The 24,107-nt window shown below is 43.6% G+C and overlaps 1 protein-coding gene across 5 annotated transcripts in view; it reads left to right on the forward strand.

Moving 5' to 3' along the window:
- Positions 1–24,107, forward strand: part of CTBP1 (C-terminal binding protein 1) — an 873,727-nt gene that overhangs the window by 654,481 nt on the left and 195,139 nt on the right. The window contains exon 1 of one of the 5 annotated variants that reach the window (XM_077477946.1): positions 15,000–15,191. The exons of 3 other annotated variants lie outside the window; for them this stretch is intronic. In XM_077477946.1, the coding sequence (XP_077334072.1) occupies positions 15,152–15,191 (40 nt within the window). In that variant the 5' untranslated portion in view covers positions 15,000–15,151. Of the gene's footprint in view, positions 1–14,999; positions 15,192–15,869; positions 16,875–24,107 lie in introns of those variants that run through there. One more of the 5 variants, XM_077477947.1, reaches the window with a different exon arrangement.

Below are 24,107 nucleotides of genomic sequence, written 5' to 3' on the forward strand. Positions count from 1 at the left end.
TTCTGATTTCTGATCTTTCCTTTTTTTAGATCTGTTATAGGCCCAGTGATGGTGAACCTTGGCACCCCAGATGCTTTGGAACTACATTTCCCATGATGCTCATGCACTCTGCAGTGTAGTTGAGCGTCATGGGAAATGTAGTTCCAAAACATCTGGGGTGCCAAGGTTCGCCATCACTGGTATAGGCTGTATATTGCACCGCTGGATGGACATTGGCGGGCCCAGGGGAAGCCCCCCTTGTAGGGAATCTCCCTGGGACCCCTTGGCCCTCATAGCTTTATGAATAGGCCCATTACAGCTCACACTGCGCATTGAATCAGCAGAGTGCATGTCAGCATTGCCAAATCACAAATTATTTTGAGAGGTAACCCATCTCCTGTTTTCAATCAAATATTATTTTGTTGCTAACCAGAGAATTGTGATTAATTCAGGTCATTCTAAAAAAACATTTCAGTCAAGTAGACCTAATTTGTATTGTGGCAGGAGCACAGCACCTGTGCAGCAGTACAATGTAGACAGCAATCTGCCAAGGTATTGAGATGATGTGGCTGGGTCATTGGGTTTACAAGTTATATATACTCAGATTCCACTTTATTAGGTACTCTTATTCAATTGCTTGGTAACACAAATTGCTAATCAGCCAATACATGGCAGCAAAGCAATTTGGGCATCTAGACGTAGTGACGATGACTTGCTGAAGTTTAAACAGAGCATCAAAATGGGGACGAAAGGGGATTTAAGTGACATTGAACGTAGCATGATGGTGCCAGACAGGCTGGTCTGAATATTTCAAAAACTGCTGATCTACTGGGATTTTCACACACAACCATCTCTAGTGTTTACGGAGAATGGTCCGAAAAAGAGGAAATATCCAGTGAGTGGCAGTTGTGTGGAGGAAAATTTTTACTTGTTGATGTCAGGGGAGAATAGACAGACTGGTCGGAGATGGGCAACAGTAACTCAAATAACCAATCGTTACAACCAAGGTATGCAGAATACCATCTCTGAATGCACAACACATCGATCCTTGAAGCAGATGGGCTACAGTAGCAGCAGGCCACCTAAGAACGGGAAACTGGGGCAACAATTTGCACAGGCTCACCAAAATTGGACAATAGAAGATTGGAAAAATGCTGCCTGGTCTGATGAGTCTTGATTTCAGCTGTGACGTTCAGATGGTAGCATCAGAATTTGGTGTAAACTGCTTAAAAGCATGGATCCATCCTGCCCAGGAGATTTGCATCATGGAAGTGCAGCTGACAAATCTGCAGCAACTGCGTGATGCTATTATGTCAATATAGACTAAAATCTTTCAGGAATGTTTCCAACACCTTGTTGAATCTATGTCATGAAGAATGAAGACCGGTCTGCAGGCCAAACTGGGTTCAAACCAGTACTAGCAAGGTGTACCAAAAAAAAAAAATGGCCGGTGAGTGTATAGGAACAAGGCCATTGGCGCATGTAATGTGTATTTACAATGTACTTTAGGCTGATCTTTAACATGTTTGTTCAAGAAACATAAAGCGGAAAAAAAACTGTTCCTGTTAAGCTGGTCATAGGACAGCCCAGTGAGGTAATTGCAACAACTGCGTATCCCCAAAAACTGAGCGGCACAAAGAAATAACACACTTATCCTACAAACTTGTGGCATAACTTCTGGGAAACCAAAAGATCAAATGTTATATTTTCCAGCATGCAGGGAAATCTGACCAGTGACATTGTCTTTCATTGTTTGGTCATTTTGTGTTGTCATGTGCTGCCAGATGATGGCTTACAGTGAACGCAAGGGCCAATGCCACATTAACTGTGCTTTTCCATTCTAGATTGTACTATGGAGCTAAAATTTCATGTTCTCTGGTATCTTCATCCTACTTTTATTTTAATTGCAGCATTTTGATGGACAGGGTTATACAATTAGTATGCACCCAGGGGTTAAGTAGGGGGGAGACTGCTGACATCACATGACCTCACAACCTGAATATCTGGGATCTTATCAGTTTTGGCGTTCAGTTTCCTGTTGAACATAACGTGGTGTGGGCAGGTCCAGGTTCGTTGCACTAACGTTAAAAGTTAGAGGGCCATAGTTTGGAGATCCCCGACCTAGATAGTTTTATGTATTTCACCTGCTTTACATACCTGATGGACTAGTGTGATTGTATTTTTTTTAATCAGTTCCCAACACACCTTGATGACCTTAAGAATGATTGTGTTAATTGAATTCCCATGATTTCCCAGGCTTGTGTGTTTTATTTAAATCGCATCTGGAACCTTCTTAGGCCGCTCTGTGACCCGTCCCCACCCATGTTTACTATCAGGCTGTGAGGGCGACATGTTGTTCATTTAACCTCTGTGTATGTTGGAAATGGTGAAACCAAATCCATTTACTTTTACTGCTGCCATAGTGTGTGAAAGCACGACATTTGCGGCTGAAAAATCTAGATAAGGTAAAATGGAGGGCACTGTTTTTGACCAGAGATTTGTTGGTAGGTATGTTAAAAGATCTAGATTCTGGGGACCCAACAGAACATGGAAGGCATTTTCTGGAGGGTGTAAAGAATTTTGTTTCTCTACCTTTAGAAAGAACTGGGCCTGGGTATGAGCCATTTTCAGGCCTATGCTCAGCATCTACATCCCTTGCCTTTAGGAGGCACTGTGCCTTTAACATAATCTATTCCCTGGTGGGTCCTTGGTATCCCCTGCCTTAGGAGGAACTGCCCGAACATAAAGCATTCTTAAATGGGTCCTCTGCATCTAGATCCCTTTCTCTGGGACAGGCATCACAAAATGGCGGACTGAATGACCGTTCAATCTGGACAGTGGCTCTGCCATTTAGCAGCTTGAGTGTCCTCTGCAGGAAGTGAAATTCTCCTTCCCCCACTGCCGCCATGGCATGCATCTTAACAGCAGGTAGAAGGCAGAAGGTACGGCATGTCTGGACAGAGGGCAGGAGCTGCTCAGATTTTCAAGTTGACAAGCCAGTGCTTTGTTGTGGTGCATTCATATATAGGGGACTGAGTTGCAAGGAATTTAAGGGGGGGCTGTAAAGGGGACCAGTATATAAGGGGGACTGAGGGGAACTGGGGTGCAAGGGCGGTGGACTGTGAAGGGGATATGGGTGCAAGGGGGACTGATGTGAGGTGGGGGGCTGGGTACACTGTAAAGGATGGAAGGTTTGTGATGTAAGGAGGAGGGGGGGGGGCAGAGGACATTAAGGTTATAGGAGGCACTGATGTAAAGGGGAGCTGTGATGTAAAATGGGGGGGGACTTGGGTGCAAAAGGGGGCTGTGATGTGTAGTAGGCACTGTAATGCTACCAGGGACTGTATTGTAAAGGGGAGGAGGACTGATGACACTGATATGAAGGGGTAATTGTAATGTAAGAGGGTGAGGCTGTAATATAAAGGATCCGAGTCATTGCAAAAAACATGAGATGTGAACCTTTCCTGCATCAAATATATGTCAAAGAAAAAAATTCTAAAACATTAGCAGCGCTAGTGCAAAAATAGCAAATATTTGAACCTCTGCTGGGTGAAAAATTTTAATGACCGGACCTCCTGTGAATTTTAATTCACTACCCCTAACTGTGCCAGAACACAACCGATTTATTAAGTTGGTCTTCGGCATTTAGACCCCCAGTTTTTAAGAGGAATGACCTGTGCCTTTCACGTGTTTGAATTTGGCATCAGAAGACCTTTGAGTGCACGTTTCGGTTAGATTTTTCTTTTTTGTTCTGTTTTTACATTTAGCCTGTCTGAAGCCTGTACTGATCAACAGTACAGTGTGAAGAAATACTTTCCAGTTTTTGATATCTTCAGATCCCCTGTAAGCTGGTGCTTACCATTTCTGCTGTTAAAGCTATAGATTCTAGGCTTCCCAGGTGCAGAAGGGGTTAACTCTGGTTTTACATTTTCCCAGGCTTTTCTGGGCCCTGCCCTCCACCCTGTCTTGTAAATAAGAGGGGGAAAGACTCTGCTCAGGGGACTAGAGACTGGCCGCATGGCAAGAGGCCCGCTATAGGAGATGTAACCACTAGCTGCCTGGATTTGCCTAGGAAGGACTTTTCCATATCATGGGCTATTGCCTGGAAAGGTATGCCTGGGCAGCCTGAGCATAGCTTGTTAGGATGAGATTGTGGTTATGTTGTGACTGTAATGCTGAAGAGTTTCTCAGCAAAAGTGTCAACTGTTCAAATGCCTGGTCTGAAGTGACTACAAGGGGTGCGTGGTGGTACATGGCTTATTGCAAAGAACAAGACCTGATATGCACATATGGGGTGAAGAGTAGAACATGTGGTTGCTAAAGGTAATATGACAGCCAGCCAGCGGGAGCACAGTACCAGCAGGGGTGACAGGTCCTCAGCATAGCGAGGGGAGCAGCTCACTGTTCCCCTCCAGAGTGGTCAGCGCCCCAGGATAGCAGGACCAAATCCACATGGCAGAGGCCCTAATGACCTAGCCGTAGTTATGGAAGGTGTTTTTATTAAGACAAGTCATGCATGCAAGAGGGTTCATTCAAGTACATGGCAAAACCCACAGGCTATCACTTGGAGTGATGTCATAGGAAGGCTGGACTGTTGGTACAAGACATATGCTCAGCAGTGTCCCCTTCAAAATGTCACATTCCATGTGGGTGTCTGTATTCTGCTACAGCTTGATGTGCCGCACCAAAATGAAAGCATGCATGTTGGCAAGGTGCGTGGTGGTGCCATTAGGCATTCATGGCATAGCTGCATGCCTGCAAAAGGGCTGCATGTGCACAAATGTAAACCTAAACTCATACCACAAAATGCAAAACTCCACCACTCATTTATGACTGATGCCAAATATTACTCTATTTTTGTGCTTTTTATGGTTTCCTGCCTATTGTAGCTTGTCCCCTTCTTTTACTAGCTACATTCTGCTTTGGCTCTTTGGAATAGGTTGCAGACTATGAAGGGGGCTACAATTCCTAATGCAAGTCCCTCTTACTGTATGAAGGCACTGGGCATAGGCCTGCTGGAAATGAAGTGGCGGAGGGTGGTGAGTGTGCTCGGCTACCTTTGAACACTGCCCCTCCCTGTTGTGTGGTTGTGTTTCTCAAACCTTTACATGTGCAGTAACCCCTACTTGTGATGAAGATGCTGAATGTGGTGTTTTTTTTTTTACATTCAAGACCGAGAGTTTCCACTTATAGTAGAGACTTAAAATAATTCACACCTTACATGTTTACTGTTCACTCCTGGCCTAAACATCCATACTTCTGCAATAATGCTGCATTTTGCATTCTTTTACAAACACGCTGAGCTGCAGCCATAGATGAGAATTAAGTATTTAGCAATGAATGGAATTCCACGTAATCTACTCCAATCTCATATAATCTAATGTAACATGTTATCTACTGAAGGAAAGTGACCTGGTTTGAACCGGTACTATAGCTGCTATACACGGTTGCTGCAGGTGCATCCAATGTCTGTGTGGCTCAGGGCAACTTCTGATCAGCTACGAAAGGTTTCAACCAACCGGAAAGGATGGCATTCCCTCGTATGCAGTGCACTGCAAATCTAGTTGCTTTACCAAACGCCAAAAAAACTGGTTCTGGCCTGGCATCTGGAGACGCTTGGCAAGCATCGGGAAGGGGAGTTGACCCCTGCCCTTTAGGCTGGTCTAATGCATTCTCACTGTAATGTTGACGTGTGTTTTTATCATTTTGTTTTCAATGCATTCCCCCAAGGCATGTTTGTGACTGTTTTTTAAGCTTCGAGTTCACACCTAATGCATTGAGACCATTCGTGCGCTAACACACCCAAGATTTGACCCCCCCCCCCCCCCCTTTTTTTTTTTTCCTTTGTGTTCAACATGTTCCTCAAGGTGTTTTAGTGAACATTCATGCATTAGAATGAACCCAACTTCAAAGCTTGGTGGTCATTCTTGCTTATGCGTGCGCTAAAACACATTTGTATACATTAATGTGTAATACCCGTGTTTTTTTTATTTTTATTTTTTTATTTTGTTTTTTAGCTCAATCTTGTTTTATTGAAGTTTTTTTTTTTTTTTTTTTTATAATGGGAGTTGCAGGTATAATTTATATAGGAGGTACAGAGGTAGCATGGTTCAGATCTTCCAATAGTGATTGTACACGTCAAAATATGTTTGCATAGATTTTCAGATTCTGATGATGAAATGGCACCAGTGATTAAGCACGACTATCTTGGGTCATCTAGGAATATACTGGTAAGGAGAATGCCAACCAGTCCTGCTTTGGGAGACACTGTATTATACAATTCAACTATCAAGTTTGTTTGCTAATGGAGAGGGTGATTGAGCCTTTAAGGTTGGTGTCCAATAGTGGGAAAAGCGTTAGCCAAAAAGAAACCAGTTGAAAAGGAAAGGACAACGTTCGGTGGTGTGATGGGGAGAATCGGTATTGAGATCTCTTCTCTATGGATGGTTGGGTGGTACTGTATATCTTCCTACCCTGAAAAGCAGATGAATAAAACAGACAAATGTTCCAAGGTCCCTTATGAAATAGAGTTCAGTTGCCCATTCCACAAGGGGAAGTGTGATAGTTGTTTTCCAGTAGCAAGGTACTATATGACTCTACTGGCTGTGGCTAGAATAGGACAGCTTTTTTTGCGGACTTGAGGGTTCCAAACCAAAAACCTGCCACCTATTTTTTTTTTTCAGTGAACCCCAAAGGGGGGGGGGGGGGGGGGGTGGTGCATGTGTTTACTGCATAGGATGGAATTGAAAATGAACCCATACCATTATAGGCATACACAATGCACTGTTGCTTTTTTGTGAACCATGGTGACTTGGCTCTGATGGCCACGTTGCCAACACACTTGGCAGTTTCATTTTGGAAGTCCTCTTCTACATGTTCATTGGCCCTACCTACACGTCGGTGCACAAAATCACACACCTGACCCTTCAAGGCATACATGCAAATACACATAGACTTTGACAAAAAACAAGGTCAGAAACCAAGTAAAAATGCACAGGCCGAAGCAAAACCATGTGCAATTAATGCTCATTACAGTGTGTCCTTGTTAGACCAAACCAAGTGGTTTTCTCTTTTGTATATTCCCATTTCTGCCAGTGTCTAGTTTGGCAGAATCTACTAGAGAAGGAGCTGGGTCTGCCAGTCTGGTGGTGTTTGCCACATGCCCCGGGTATCCAGCAGCTGGCATGGTCTTTGCTTTTGGCCGTTTGTTTAAAGTGGATGTAAACCCACTCTCACCCTTTCTAAACGACTGCAATATTGGTTATCTGGAAGGATATACATGCCTCCTGCATGTATACTTATCTGTCAAATGTCTCCCCTCTGTCTGCCATGAGACCCCAAAAACTGCAGATTTGGTGGGTGGGTCTGTTTTGCAGGGCTCGGTGGGTGGAGTCGTGATGTCAGTAGACACCCCGCCCACCTCTACACCCCCCTTTATCAACATGCATTTTCTCCTGTGTATTTCTTACACTGAACTTCTGCTATGATCTCTAACATCCAGTCAAAACCCAGAAAAGTCCCCACATGACTTCAGCATGCCAAATCATGCTGAGGTGTGGAACAGCCAATCTTTGCAGAGCTGCTGAAGAAAGGAGTGGGGGTGGGAATTAAAAAATAACGCATTGTCTCATAGGCTAGTGCATGAGATATGCAAATCACCTGTCAATCACAGCAAGGAGGAGGATTTGACAAAGTTTTTTTTTTTTTCTCTGTTTGTCAAGATTTATCTCACTGAACTGAGGATTGCTCAGAGCTGAGATATGTAAATCACTTGCCAATCACAGCAAGGAGGAGGAACTGACAAAGATTTCAGTTTGTTTTATTTCACTGAAAAAAAGATTGCTCCAGAGCTGGATTAACTCTTTGTGGCAAGACTGGGCACAGCTGATCTGAAATCCCATACTCTATATTGTGCCAGACAAAAAAAATAAATTCGGGTTTACATCCACTTTATGCATATTCCTGGCTGAAATTTCAGGCGTTTTTATTTTGCGCATATCCATAAAATTCCAAGCTCTTCAAATTAACAGTTTATGCATGTATGTGTGTGTGTATATATATATATATATATATATATCATCTATATCACTTTTTTTTTTTTTACTCCTATACGTAGCACATGTTTACGCACTTGTGTGTACCGTCACACTGAAAACAATGGGCTGCATTTAGATCAGTAAAAAAAGAACCCATTTTCCTGAAGACACTGAAGGGTTTCATTGGGTTCCATCTTCCCAGGCATAATTATTATTATTATTTTTTTTTTTTTCCAAGCATTTTTTATATACACACTTTTTTTTCCCCCCCAAATGATCCAAGTCAGGGCAGCAGAAATACTAATTACTAAATACTATTTTCAAACCATTCTGATGTAGCACCCTCCTAGTTTAGAGTAGAGTGCTAAGCAAATAATCGGTGGCGCAGGGATGGATTGATTAGGACTGGTCAGTGTTTCGGAGGCTGCTGCTGTTTCTTCCCCGTGTATTTCCAGGGATTTCTGGTACATAGTGGGAGGGAGGGCAGAGTCTGCAGCCTGAATATTTATGAAACTTCAGCTAATCCCTGGTGGGATGTGCCCAGAAGGTGGGGGAAGAGCCCATGAATAGCCTGAAGCCTGAGCAGTAGTGGTAGCAGTTTCTAGGTCCAGATCGCAGAAGAATATCCCTGTGGAGAGGCCTTGCCCCCCTGGGCAGAAGCCTGAGATGAAATTGGCCTGAAGACAGCGTTCCCAGATACGCTTAGCTGGGGGAGGGGGGCTATTTGCCAAATCCAGCCCAAGGATCTAGCAGGGTCAGGAGAGCACTCATTGGATAGAGCCAGGGGGAAGCTGTGGGAGAGAGCCCAAGTTGTCCAGAGGTTGTGTGTGTGTGTGTGTGTGTCTAAATCTCCCTCACTAGGAACAGACTGGTGGATATTGGCAGAAGGCAACTGATGATCATGTGCCCAAGTGAGTATAGGACCCCAGTGCTGCAAGTGTGACAGTGTGGTGCTTTGGAACTCCGGTAGGAGTACAGATCAGACTACTAAAGCTGGCCATACATTATACAATTTTCTTAATCAATTTCCTTTAGATTTAACTTCTACTATGTAGTGCAAGGGCCAGCTTGATTGCACACAAATTGAAAGTGTTTGTGTTAGGTTTTGACCTCATTTTATATGGATTTGGTAAATCTAAAGGAAAATTTGTATAATGTATGGCCAGCCTTAGAAATCCTGTGGGACATTACTTTGTGAAAGTGCAGCCAGCAGTTGTGCAATAGAGCTAAAAGTTAAAGTGTAGGGCCGGTTATAAAAAAAAAAAAAAAAAAAAAAAAAAAGTCAGCAGCTGCAAACACTGCAGCTGCTGACTTAATAAACACACTCACCTGTCCAGGGCGCCCGCGATGTCGGCCGCCCGAGGCCGACCCGTCCCTCGGCTCTCGGGTCCCGGCGCCGCCATCCCTTATAAGGGAAACAGGCAGCGGAGCCTTATGGCTTCACTGCCCGTTTCCTACTGCGCATGCGCGAGTCCCGCAGCTACTGCACATGCGCGAGTCCCGCAGCGCTTTCTGAATGGGACGCGCTGTGTTCTGGAACACACAGTTCCCAGAACACAGCGCGACTCATTACCCAGAAGACGCCGCGACGAAGACAGAAGATCCCCGCGGAGGAGGAAGAGGAAGATTAGGAGAAAGTGCCTAGCAACAGGCATTTCTGGTAAGTAAAAAAAAATAATTTTTTTCATTTTTTTTTTTTTAGATTTTTTTGTAATTTTTAACATTTTTTTTGTTTTTCAGGGTGGCCCTCCCCTTTTAAGTTTTACAACTCGGGGGGGGGAGAACCTATCCAAGTTCATCGTTCCTCAATAAAAATAGCCAAAAAAAAGGGCCAGTTGTATCTGTAAGACTAAGGTCCAGAGCACCCTACCCCCCCTTGCATCAGATGTCAAGACCGACACCCCCCTCCCCCATCATATATAAAGTTCTCCACCCTCCCTTACATCACAGCAGTGGTGTTGCTAGGGGATGGCTTTTGGAGCTGTAGCCCTGAATCTGGGGCCCATAGTCCTGAGTCTCTGCAGGGGTCCCCAAGGGGAGAGAGGCTCTCTTGGGACCCTGATGTAAAGGGGGCTCTCTGGGGACCCTGATTTAGGGGGGAGGCTCTCTGGGTACACTGATGTAAGGGGGGCTCTCTGGGGATATATATACACACATTATATACATGCTGCTATGGGCTCTAGCCCCAGATCTTTTGTAGACCTAGCATTGCCCCTGCATCACAGTGCATCTCCTTAAAGAGGGATTCCACCAAAAAAAAAATATTAAAAGCCAGCAGCTATAAATACTACAGCTGCTGACTTTAAAATAAATGGGCACTCACCTGTCCCGGGTTCCAGCGATGCCGAGGCCAATCGATCGCTCGGCCCTTGGCTGCTGCCGCCACCATTCTAGGTGAGGGAATCAGGAAGTGAAGCGAATCGGCTTCACTTCCCGGTTCCCTACTGCGCATGCGCGAGTCGCGCAACACAATAGGAATTCTCCGCGCTGTCTCTGAGACCCGTGTGTGTCCCAGCAGACAGTGCGGCAGGACAGGAAATGGCGTAGACTCCCACGGGAGTCTATGCCCGGAAGTGGGTGTAAATACCTGTCTTTGACAGGTATCTCCACCCCCTCCCCCCTGAAAGGTGCCAATTGTGACACAGGAGGCAGGGAGGGATCCGATCAGTGGAGGTTCCACTTTAGGGTGGAACCCCGCTTTAAGTTGTCCCGCTGCCAAAAGAAGAGGCTGGCAAGTAGAAAGGGCAGGATCTGGAGGAGGACCAGATGAGGACTGTAATCAGCTGCCGGAGTCTGCTGAATGCTGAGAGCAGAGGAGGCAGAGATGAGGGGGTGCTGTGGCTGCGTGAGGTGCAGCATTTGGTTGAGTTTGGTCGTCCTCTCTGCTGACTGATGAGATGAGGTGGGGCAGAACAAAGGGGGGGGGGGGGGGAGTGCAGCAGCTGCAGGAGAGGTGTGAGGGCCACATGAAATGGCTTGGTGGGCCGCATTTGGCCCACGGGCCTTGTGTTTGACATGTGCCCTAGACTGATCTTGATCCAGGGTAAGAATGCCAGGAAATGCTGTGTGCCTGGCTGTGTCCTCTAAGGAGGGTCTAACAGCGGCTCTTTAGGGGGAGTGCTGCACTATATTCTAGTATCCAGTCGGCATCAAAATTTGAAGATTCTTGTCTGATCATTGCGGAAACCAGCACCTTGTAAAAGTACAACACAGCTGATTAATATTAGATGTTATTAATATGCACTAATATCCGAAAAAGTGGAGTTACCCTTGAACTTTAGTTATTTTATTTTATTTTTTATTTTTTTTTATTGTATTTTTTTGTTCCCCATTTGTTATGTAAATGTTTCTCTTGCTGCAGTGCAAATATTTGCATTGGTTACAAATGCCTTGGTAGACCTGCCCTTGTGATGTAAAATGACAAGCTTCTAGGTTAGTAATGGGTTAAATGGCCAGGAAGCTTTCTAATCGGGAGATGTGAGTGTAACACTGAGTGCCCTCCTAGGGGTGTGTGTGTGTGTGTGTGTGTGAAGTCATCTAGGAAACACAAGGCTATGAGCGCACATTTCACTCTACACACTGCAGCTGCTGACTCAATGAAAGACACAAAACTCCCAATGTACTATTTGTAATAATCCATAGCGACCGAATTCTTTCACGGTTCTAGCCACGGTAAATCAAAACAAAAGCGTTTTATGGATTACCATTTAACAGAATAGGTAATCGGCCCGATGATCAGACCGGGAGTAACTGGAGCAGTTTACTAAACGGGGGCGAAGTTAGAGGCAATGATGCAAAAGCCGTTGAGAATGGCAGAGGAAGCATCCACTGCAGAGTAATGGCCCATACACACAATCCGAATATTGTACGAAAACGGGCATATAATGAAGAATCGTACGATTTTCGGGAGCCGATCATGGCAGCTCATCCGGTTTTATTATTTGACCGGACAAGCACGAAAATTTTCCTCGTAAGATGCGTTTAGTCAGTACAGTTGTCATCCGAAAATACAATACAAATACATTACAGCTCGTGACATCACTTACGTTTGTTTTTTTTGTTTTTTTTGTCGAACAAGAATTTTCATGACTATTTACCTATTTCTACTTGCAAATATTAAGCAAAAAAGGTTGTACGATCGGTCATACGATATTGGGATTGTGTGTACAGGCCATTAGGCCTCGTTCACATGGCTGTAGTGTACCCCCATGCAGGGCTGTGTATACCCCGCAGGTTCTCTGTAATCTCGTGCAGGTCATCCCATTGATGTCAATTGGGATGCACAGACACAGATGCTGTTTCCAATCTGACGTCTGTGTGGGTGTAGGCAGGGCTGGAAAAAGTGAAGGAGGGCGGCACCACAAGGGGATTGGGGGAGGAGATTTGTGTTGGGGGGGGTTGTTAGTGAACGGGGGTGGGGGGGGCTCTCTACAAGTGGTGATCTAAGGGGATTTGTGTTGGGGTGTGAAGATTTATGCTAGGTGGGGGGATTTGGGGGAAATTTGTGCTGGGGGGAGATGTGTGCTAGGAGGGGAACTTTTGGGGGGTAGAGGCTCTGTGTTAGCTTCTGTAGAAGGGGTGAATTTTTTTTAACCTGGGGGGAGGGAGGCAAAAATGTGTGCTGGGGGGGAGAATTTCTGCAGGTGGGCAGATTTTTACTGGAAGGAGGGGAAACTTATGCTGGGGGGGGGGGGGGGGTTAAGCGTGCAGATCAGTAACACATAATGCTAATGCAGTTTGGCATGTTGGCCCTGGGCTCTAGGTCAGTGGCCATCGACCCTGTCCAGGGCCCACTAACAGGCCAGGTTTGCAAGATAACTGAAATACATCACAGTTGATATGATTTGCTGCTCAGTGATTGCAGTATTCTAGTCTGCATCTCCCCAAGATGATACATAAAACCTTTCCTGTTAGCGGGCCCTGAGGACAGGTTTGGTGACCTTGTCTCGGCACTGGGTGTAGGTCCTTGATCCCGCACTGTGTTCAGGGACATCTACCCACATGGATGTCAGATTGGGAGTGGTAGTCCATATGACATCAGTGAGGATGTACAGAACATCAATGTGCCCTCGCACAGTAAGCACGACCCTGGATTAGACTTATGCCCTGTGTAAAAGAGGAAAAACAAATGGCAACCACCCCAACTTATAACTAGACTTTTGAAGCAAAGAGTACATGGGATGGGTGACGCAAGTAAAAAAAAAACATACAAACGTTCCCAGCCTTACCAGTGAGCTGGGAGTTTTTGTTTGTTTTTTGACCTGTGTAAGGCCTGTAAAACAGAATAATGAAAGCAACACAAACATGGACTCTTCACATCATTGTTTGTGACTCATGTAGCTCTCTGAGGGCTTCTTCACATGGCTGGCCCCCATCCCTCCTAATGGCCACCAAACCAGAAATCCAGCTGCTCAGAGCTCAGCACCTGCTGCTGCAAAAATTTAGCAGTTGTAAAGGGCAAAGGTGTTTGTTTTTATCTTGAAGGATAAGTTCACCTTTTGGAACATGTTGCATATTCCACGACCTGTATCCACCCTTCTTCCCCTCCCTGTGACAGCGTGCAGGGGTTAACAACCACCCCCCCCCCCCCCCCCCCCATAGCAGTTTCCAGTGAATGAATGCCTAAAAGTATCGTCCTCCACTGCAGCTGATGGCTTGTAGTCCTCTAGATGTGGATGAGAAGGCCTGGTTCACAGGCTGTCCACAAGGTTTAGGAGTGTGTCTATAGGAATATTTGACCATTCTTCCAGAAGCGCATTTGTGAGGTCTGGCACTGATTTTGGACCAAAAAGGCCTGGCTTGCAGTCTCTGCTCTAATTTATCTCAAACGTGTTCTATCGGTTGACGTCAGGACTCTGCGCAGGCCAGTTAAGTTCCTCCACCCCAAACTTGCTCATCCATGTCTTTATGGACCTTGCTTTATGCACTGGTGCGTAGTCATGTTGGAACAGGAAGGGGTCATCCCCAAACTGTTACCACAAAGTTGGGAGCATAAAATTGTCCAAAATGTCATGGTATGCTGTCGCCTTAAGAGTTCCCTTCACTGGAACTAAGGGGCCAAGCCCAACCCCTGAAAAAAAAACACCACCATAATCCCTCCCCCCCCCCCCCCCACACCAAATGATTTGGACCAAAGCAAGATCCATAAAAATTGGAGGTTGAGGAACTTCACTGGCCTTACTTAAACCCGATAGAACACCTTTAGGATGAATTAGATCGAGTTTAGGTCAGGCCAGTGAAGTTCCTCCACCCCAAGTTTGCTCATCCAGGTCTTTATGGACCTTGCTTTGGTCCAAATCATTTGGTGTGGGGGGGGGGGGGGGGAGGGATTATGGTGGTGTTTTTTTTTCAGGGGTTGGGTTTGGCCCCTTAGTTCCAGTGAAGGGAGCTCTTAAGACGTCAGCATTCCAAGACATTTAGGACAATTTTATGCTCCCATCTATGGAGAAACAGTTTGGGGATGGCCCCTTCCTGTTCCAACATGACTGCACACCAGTGCAAAAAAGCAAGGTCTATAAAGACGTGGATGAGCGAGTTTGTGCAGACCAGTCAAGTTCTTCCACCCGAGTCCTGACCTCAACCCAACAGAACACCTTTGGGAAGAGTTAGAGCGGAGATTGCGAGCCAACCCTTCTCTATCAATATCAGTGCCTGACCTCACAAATGTTCTTCTGGAAGAATGGTCAAACATTCCCATAGGCACACTCCTAAACCTTGTGGACAGTCTTCCCAGAAGAGCTGAAGCTGTTATAAAAAGGAAATTCCAATTATTATATCCATTTCTTTTTATGTCAGAAGATTAAAAAAATATGTAAAATGTTAAAGCTTGCAATGTGTGATCTTTGATCTGTGTGGTGTTTTTTTTTTTTTTTTTTTCCTCCCTCCCACACTGCTTTTTCTCAGCAGCTTCTGCTGACAAACCGAAGATTTGCTTCTGGCACAAGTTGTCTCCTCCCCCTCCTGCCTCTCCCACTTTGCACAGACAGTCTCATTTGGGCTGTGTGTGTGCCCCTGCCTGTGTGCATGCGCCTGTGTGTGTGTGTCTTACTTCTGGGAAAAATTGAAGTGGCGGCCATATGCTTGGGATTAATTTTCCATATCTCACTCAATTTTAGAGAGGCCGGACACACACCTCAATGGGAAGTTCTCATTTGCTAAACAAGGGCTTGCCTCTAGGTAATGCTATTTAAACCTAACAGCTCGGTTTTTTTTTTTATTATTTGAATTTGTTTTTTTGCTTTTTTTTTGCCTCCTTTTTGTGTATCTTTTTTTTTTTTTTTTTTTTTTTTTTTTTTTGTGTGATCTAGCCATGGGGTTGCAAGCTTCCCTGTGTTATGCCCTTATCCCATCCCCCTCCCCTCTTCCCCTGGCTTCAATCCTTGCTGGCTTTGTGTATGTGAGTCAATGAGAGCGAGAGTGCATTTTTTATTTTTTTTCTCTCCTGCGGAATAAAAGGTTTATTTATATCCCAACTTCGCTTCTACAGCATTATGCCCAGCAGTCGCAAAGCTGCAGCAGCTGTACGAGTCCGTTCTGCTTCAATTCTCTAATGCATTTTTATTTTATTTTTTTCCAAAAACTTGCACCGTAGAGTACGCCTGTAATATATATATATTTTTTTATTATTATTTTTCCTTTTTTTATTTTTTTTATTTTATTGTGTGTGTGTGTGTTTTTATGCCTGGTCAGAAGGGATCGGAGTTACATCATGCCTGCTCTTTTTTTAAAAAAATATTGTTTTCTAGGCTTTAGAACTTGTTGGATGATTTTTGTAGAGTCATAGTGGATAGCAGGTAAAAAAAAAAAAAAAATTATGCTTGATGAAAATTTTTGTTTATTTTTTATTTTTGTTGGTGTGTTTTAATGCTGTTGAGTTAGCTGATGGTACCACTTTTTAATCTTAGTTTTCATTCTTTGTATTTCCATACAAAAACATGGTTTGTGAAGTTGGGTTATTTGTTTGTTTGTTGAAATTGCGTGAGCGAGGCTTGCTGGCCGGTTTTAACCCCTTTCGGAGGCGTTGCTTGGTTGGTTTTCTCTGCAGAGTCCTCCCTTTTTGGCTGTCTGGTAGCTGACAGGTTAAATTTCGGGTTGTACTACAACAACTGACACATGTTGGTTTCTGAGCAAACAGGCTGATATTTTTTTGCAGGCTGAAAAAGGAACTGGCTTTCTAGGTCCTTCCCCCACCCCTTGGCAGTACAACCACACCGAGTTGAGATCATAATCCAGGCAACGAGAAAAAAAAAAAAAATTATGCCTGTGCAACTATGGGATTTTTTTTTTTTTTTAAAGAACTTTCCAAGGGAGGAAATAAAATCTGTTCTGGCGATGGGAAAAATCCTGCTGGGATCAGCAAAAAAATAAAACCCAGGACTGCAGCAGCTGAGTTAAACGGCAAAAAAAAAAAAAAAAAAAATCTCGAATTCCTCTCGAAGGAAGTAAAATATTTGAAGGGACTTTCTTCGAACCTGTTTTATTTTAATTTTCCTGAAAATCTTTTTTTTTTTTTTTTGGTGATATTTTTGATGGAGCCCTTGGATTCTTTTTTTTCCTGCAAATCAGATCATCGCGTTCTGCAGAGACTGAAATGAGCCACTGCCTCCGATAGGATCTGAGAGCGCGCTGCGGTTACAAAGCAGCATATTCTTTTCTTGCCTCGGTCTTTTGTCACTGGAGCTAGTTAGGGTCATTTGTCTCTGCTTCGGACCTCTTCAGCATCAAGTCAATTGGTTTTTGGCCGTGGCGTGAAGTTCTTCAGGGGAAAAAAAAAAAAAAAAAAAAAAAGCAGCCGCCTCTGGTGGCGTTGGGTGCTCGCGATGCATGGTTGGAACTTTTTCCCTTTGGCAGCCGAAAAATGTAAGTTATACTACAACTGTATTTTATGGGGGGGGGGGGGGGGTTCATGCAATAACCTTGTCATTGCTGGGAAGTGCCTTCAGCACTACGATGTACGTTATTTTATTTAATTTTTTCCTTGGATGTGTAAGGAAGCAATAGATGTGACTAGAGCAGCAGGCTTTGTCCAGCAAGTTTTAGTCTTTTACTAATCCAGCTTACTGGGAGAGAAATGCAGATCTGAGAAGACAAAAAGTAGAATGGGCAACACAACTGAAAAGCAAAATGGGGGGGGGGGGGTGAACGGGACTTGAGCAGAAGTAGAACTGTTGCTCTTGTTTTGCGAAAAATTGGGTTTTTGTGGTCAACAGCTTGAATTTGGATTAATATTCCCCTTAGAACGCTTCAATTGTTTTTGCTAGTACCAACCATATTCCATTGAGTCCAAAAATTCTACATCTCGATAGGTTTCCGGGTTCGTTACGGTAGAGTATTCAAACCAAGCACCTGATGGGGGGGGTCAAACGTTTAATGGTTTTTGTTTTTTTGGAGAGGTGTGGAAGGGACAGCTTTTTTTTTTTTTTTTTTTCTGCAGTCTAAGACCAATCAATGTTGGTAAAATTGGCCTGTTGTGATGGAAGACAGTTGGCAGCCAGTTGAATAGGATTCCTTCTTTCTTTTTTTTTTTTGGAAGGACATAGTCTTTGGAGAGTTGGAGCTTTGGGTGCATTTGTTTCCCCGATCTGTTTTGTCCCAAGGCAGTAACAATGGAGCGATATCCGAGGACGATAGACTTCACGCTTATACAAGCCGATTAGCATATAAAGAGGTTCACCACTCCTGTAGCTTGGAGGTTTGCGCTGTAGGGTGGAGGCTTCTGCTCTGGGATTGTTCGGAGTGTCAGATTTATTCCATGTGCAATCTAGAGACAAATGGGAATCTCGTTCCCAGAATGCAGAGTCTGCACTTGCTGTCAATTATGGTTGAGTAGTTAAGCAAAGGTGCCTCTCCACTGGTAAACAGATCTGTTAAATTAAAATGTTTTAATTTTTTTTTTTTAATTTTTTCTTTTGCATAATGTGGACAGGGCTTTTCCATCCGCACCATAGGAAAGAAAGCTTTGTTGTGCAATTACTGGACTCATCTGTTGAATTTGCATACAGTATGACGTTCCTATTGTCTCTTCTTATGTAGGCTATGTATTCTTAATGGCTTCTGTGTGTGGCTTCTGAATAGGAGTGTAAAACAATGCAGATCAACAGCGGTCAGGTAGAATATGTGCGATTAATGGAGTGTAACTGTGACCATCTCTCTTGAAGCTGAGTTGTTTTTTTTTTTTTGTGTGTGTTTCATTAATTTTCAGTGCGTTTGTGCTAGAGCAGATGGTTGGCTGTGATTGGACAGAGAACTCTCGGTTACTATGTCCTTTTTAATTCCATTTGACAATAAAATGGTATGAAAGGAGAAGCGCTGGAGAATTTTTTTTTTTTTTTTTTTTTGTGCTTTCAAGAGCAAGTGGTGATGTTGGCAAGGGCTGTTTGTGCTGCAAAACAGGTTGACGGGTCTGATAATATATATATATATATATATATATATATATATATATATATATATATATATATATATATAATTAAAATATTAATTTTTTTTAATGAGCATCAGTTCTTTAATCTTCTGACATATTCTAAAGTGATTGTGCAGAGAATGCAGATCTATTCACATTAGCCTGTGAACCCTAAGAAGCTTACTGTGTAATGTCCATATGACGGTACTAGAGCTTATGGACAGAATACAGTTAATGTCAATGTAAGCTTTGAGTGTATGGCAGGAAACTGGATCACGGGAGGGGAAATCCAGGCAAATGGGATATACACAAATACTCACAGTAGTGGTCTTTGTGAGCATTAACATAGATACCTGTGCTGCAAGGCCAACTGAGTTCCACTTAGCAGCTCTATTTTTTCATTATTTTTAAAGGTAAATCCTAGGCTAAATAAAATTTAAAATACTGTAGCACCTTGACAAGGAGCTACCAGATGGAATTGGTTTGTAATACATTTTTTATTCTTGTAATCTATGGCTAAAGAATATCTAAAATCTAATCTAAAAAATGCTGGCACAAAGTATTCTATGGATATACCCATGTCATGACCTAGTGAGCCCCTAAAATTGCATGTTTTTTGTAGGCCCCGGTCATCTTTCACAGGTTGTCTTAAGTGAGCATCCAGGAATGACCCACTTGCATGTATAGACTTCTTGGCCCTGCTATCAGTCAATGGTACTTGGGCGAGGTTGAAAAGATCCAACTGGATGATGTCATCTAGACCCTGCTGAGTTGTTGCTGTTGTGGAAACCTCTACGGCATCCTTTGATGGCATCATGATTTCTCATGGACAGAAAGATGACATTAAACCTGTTTGTGCTTTTTGCCTTGTGACCCAGTCAAATCAAAGGGATGGCTACTTGGAATTTTTTTAGGGCACACAGTTTGTTTAAAGAACAAAGAAGGTGCACAAATCCCGCAATAGTTCTTGCCTAATTAAAGTGTTTCAATATCCAGCATCCCATACTCGCTTCTATTTAAGTCCTACCACTCTATCTTTATATTTATTGTTGGACATACGTGGCTTCAACGTGATCGGTTGGCCACTGTCCATTCAGACACCAATGACCTCCAACCACAGTTTATTTTTGTTTTTTACATTTATTCAGTAAAGTAGTAGAAAGGTTGAAAAAAACAAAAGTATAGAATTTTCTGGCAACCTACCAAGATTCGGCACACTAAAGTCAGATAATGAGTCATGATTGGCTGGCTTGGGCAAAAGATTGTCGGAGTGCAGTGGTCATCTTCTAAAATTGGTGATCTCCAAACTGCGGCCTACGGGCCACATGCAGCCCTTTACTTGCCTTTATCTGGCCCTTGGGGCACTATTTACTGATCCAAGGCACTGTTCCTCAGACTCACAACAATGATTGGGCCCGGTTCCTCCCACTGACAATGGTGCTATGGTATGATTGTTTACTCCCATTGACATGGTGGCATTTCCTAATCCTATGGGCTACAGTCTGGAAGAACAGTAAACGGAGCCTTTAGAAAGATTGGGGACTCTTACTCTAAAACAAAGATCACCTGTGGAGGCCTTAATATGCACTGCAAGATGACAGACAATTTGACAAGGCTATTGTAACCAGGACCTCAGACAGAGAAGGTAAGCTTATTCATGGGTCTTGACCTTATGCAAGTCTCATTTTAGAAGACATATTGTATAGAGCAGTGGTTCTCAACCCTGTCCTAAAATACCCCCAACAGGCCGTGTGTTGAGAATTTCTCTTGGATAAAATAGCTGTCCAACATACCAAGACATTGACTCTGATTTAAAGTGCCTGTGCAAAATAAAGGAAAACCTGCAAACATGGCCTCTTGGGGGTACTTGACGATAGGGCTGAGAACCACTGGTATAGAGTTTTTAAAGCAAGATTATCATGGATAGTGAGACAACTTCCCATGGTCCTAGACTATGACCAGCCTCAATTTGTTGAACAAAAACAGCCAAGTGTGACCCCAAGATCTGGTCCCATTTTCCCTATAAAAAGAAGCAGTGTCCCAAAGCCTGGCCACAGATTTTCCAGCTTCCTGCAAAATTTGTGTAAGCAACTATTGTTTGTTAGCACTCTATCGTACCTTTGTAAAGTGTAATGACTCTATAATCGACCTGTTGCGGTGTCTACCACATAGTGTATTAGTATCAAGCTTTGTGTTGGCGTCCTAATTGCTGGGGATGCTCACTTTGGTTATGTTGCAAGCAAAAATGGCCTTCAGCTGGCCTAAGTGTTTGTGGTTAATGCCTTTTACACATTAAAGGCTCATTTTCATCTATGTGTGAATGGGCCCTTTTTATAGTTCCCCCTTCAAGGCACTAAACTCTAGCTCCTAGATAAGCCAGCCACATAGAAAATAATAGGTTTTCTAAAATGTATTTTCATGAAGTGGAAAAGGCAAGGTATGGTGAAGTGGGCTTAAAGGAACCAACGACCCCTCCACTGAACCTGTGTAAAGCACAGTAAAGACTTTTTTTTTTTTTTTTTAAATGGAAGATATGTACATACCTCACTTCTGTCACAACACCCCCGCCAAAAAAAAAGGTGTTCATTTCCTATTTTATGATAGTGGGTGGAGTCGTGCATCTTATTCTTCATGGCCCTGGACCAATTGTGCAAAGGAGGACCGCTGGTTTATAGCACATATAAAGCTTAGCATTTATTATGGATTCCATACATTTACAAATATATTACAGCTTTCAGGCGTGTTGGCCCCTTAAACGGCTTGGATTGAAAAAAGAAAATCTAAGATCTAATCTAGACAAGTTATTGGGGACTAAAAAGCCCTCCACTGAACCAGTGTAAAGAGCAGTATAGTCTTTGTAAAGCAGATGGTATCTACATACTTCATCACAATTTCGAAGAACAAGAAGTTTATTCACTTTGAGACAGTGGGTGGACCCATGCCAACTGTACATCCAAAACAGCTAGTTGATGGCACAGATGTAGCCTAATAATGGACCGTTTATGCCAAACTTCCAGGTGTTTTACTGCTGGAAATCAGAATAGTGTGCAAAAAGGTTCTCAGTGTTGAAAAATGAGATCGTTATGGCATGTAGCGTGGCTTTTCACTTTTTTCAGTGTTCTAAAGTTTCGCTAACCTGATCAATGGTGCTATCATGCCTGCACATATGATGGATCTCTGTCTGAGTAGCTGGCTGTCCAGATTGTGTGGTCTTTATTTAAAGATGATGCTATTGGGGGCAAACCAGAAATTGGATCAGAAGAACAAAATCCTGCAATGTATAATCTTAAACCATTCTAAACCGCTTTTAAAACACGACTGGAGCTCCTGTTTGCGCGTTTGACATTCAGTTTGGTATTCAGATTCAATGATAGATCTGAGGTTCTGAACATGGGCTGTTATATTTTCCTTCCCGATGCATTAAATGTGCATACACAGCATTCATCCTGAAGCAACGCCACCATCTTTCTTTTTCGGTTTCATAACTTTGTCAGCTCATCCCATCTTTCAAGCTGATTATGACGTCAAAGACTCTTTTTAGATGCAGCTGTTACTAAACCTTTAATGAAGCGGCTTCCCTGTCCTCTTTCTAGACTAACGGAAATATTTCCTTACAAGCAGTCTATTGTAGAATGGGAAACAAAATGTGACCAAACCAGATTTTTTTTTTTTTCCCAGAGCCGACTAAATGAAGAGGACTCTTGTGTGTTATTCCTTTGTGAATTATCATGGTTGGCTGTTGAAAGGAAAGGCAGGGCCTGTTATCACAACTGTAGAATATTCTGGGATTCGTGTCCCCAAAGACCTGTCTGTATGTTCGAATGGATAAAGATACTGTCCAACTGATGCTTTACGGGCAGCACTACATCGTTATTTAGAGCAGCGAGTAGTTTGGGAAATGACGATATGACCTTGGGGATAGAAGTCTCAGGGCCAGATGGGCCTGCTGGAGCTTGCAATGATTGTTGAGATGTTGCTTTGTGTGTTGTGTTGCTGCCCTCCTCCCATCTAAATAGTCCACTATCTGCATCGTTTCTGATTTATGTCATTCTTGTCTATGGAGTGAGTCAATGTCAGACCTGGGATGATTGTTCTACATCTGTGGGCAGCAGCTGACACACCCAGTTGATGATTCTTTGATGTTTACATGTATTATATGTATGTATGCGTGTAGTATATGTGTTTTAAAAGGTGTGTGTATCTTGAACCCTGCACATATCTATAGAAATATTTGCCTGGTGGACTGCAAGTAAAAGGAAATGCAATCTAAGGAAAAGGAGATGCAGGATACGTTAGAGCAGATCTGGTGTATATGCAGAAAAAAAAAATAGGAGGACCCAGGTCCTGGGAGCTTGCACTCTAAAAGGGAGAGGCAATTGATGCAAACGGTAATGATTGTAAATGGATGAGCTGATTGATGGTGGAAAACACGTCCAAGTCTGCTCACGACTGGATAGGCATATTTTCAAATATAATTTATACACAAATTATCAAAAATAAAATTTTTTATTGAAAGTCTAACTGAAGGCAAAACTCTTTGTTTTTAGCTTTGGTTTGGGTGGAGAGGGATTAGAAGTAAGGTTTTTATTGATGTCTGTGTCCCCCTTGGGGAGATTCCTGGTCCAGGTGACCATTAAACTGATAGTGAAATATACAAATTTCAAATGGCCCTCAAATACAAATTGAGGGTAAATCCTCCAATGGGGGTACTAGTTCTTGTAATGTGGACACTAATGTCTTATGACCTTGGTAACTACCAGAAATTTCCTAATGTGCTCTCAATGAGACACTGATTGGTGAGGGGGAGATTTTGCCCTTTAATGCTACTGTAAAGTCAAACATTTAAAAAAACAAACATGATATATGTACCTGTTCTATGAGCCAGATCCTCCTCTTCTCGGGTCCCACACTAGTGCTCCTGGCTCCTCCTCTTACATAGTTAAAGGGGTTGTAAAGTAAAATTTTTTATTTTTTTAAAATAACAAACATGTCATACTTACCTCCACTGTGCAGCTCGTTTTGCACAGAGTGGCCCCGAACCTGCTCTTCTGGGGTCCCTCGGCGGCTGTCTCTGCTTCCTCCCGCAGGTGCTTCTCACGTTAATGCGAGCTCCCTCGCATTGGTGAGAAGCACTGCGGGCGCGCTCCCGTGATACAGCCGGCGGCTATAGCCGCTCGCTGTATCACAAGGCCCCGCCCCCCGGCGCGCTGCGTCATTGGATGTGATTGACAGCAGCGCGAGCCAATGGCTGCGCTGCTTTCAATCCATCCACTCCAGCCAATCAGCGGCCTGGCTGAGCGGTGAAGAGGACGGCGGGGGCGAGCGCGGGATTTTCGAGGGGTCGGGTAAGTAAAACGGGGGGACTGGGGGCGCCGGCAGTGTGAGATGTTTTTTCACCTTAATGCATAGAATGCATTAAGGTGAAAAAACATTTACCTTTACAACCCCTTTAATAAGGTTGAATAAAGACACCAGTCCATCCAGTTCAACCTGAGTGAGTGTCTACAATTGTCCCTATCCCTGTACATTGCACACTTTCACATCGGTCCCTACCCTCAAGGAGCCCACAATCCAAGGTCCCCACTCATATACTATGGCCAATTTTGGACAGAAGCCAATTAACCTACCTGCATGTCTTTGGCGTGTGGGAGGAAACCGGAGTACCCGGAGGAAACCCACGCAGGCACAGG

Source organism: Lithobates pipiens, unplaced genomic scaffold, assembly GCF_037356315.1.
Source record: "Lithobates pipiens isolate NorthernLeopardFrog02 unplaced genomic scaffold, aLitPip1_a1.2 Scaffold_13, whole genome shotgun sequence".
In the NCBI taxonomy this organism is placed as follows: Eukaryota; Metazoa; Chordata; class Amphibia; order Anura; family Ranidae; genus Lithobates; species Lithobates pipiens.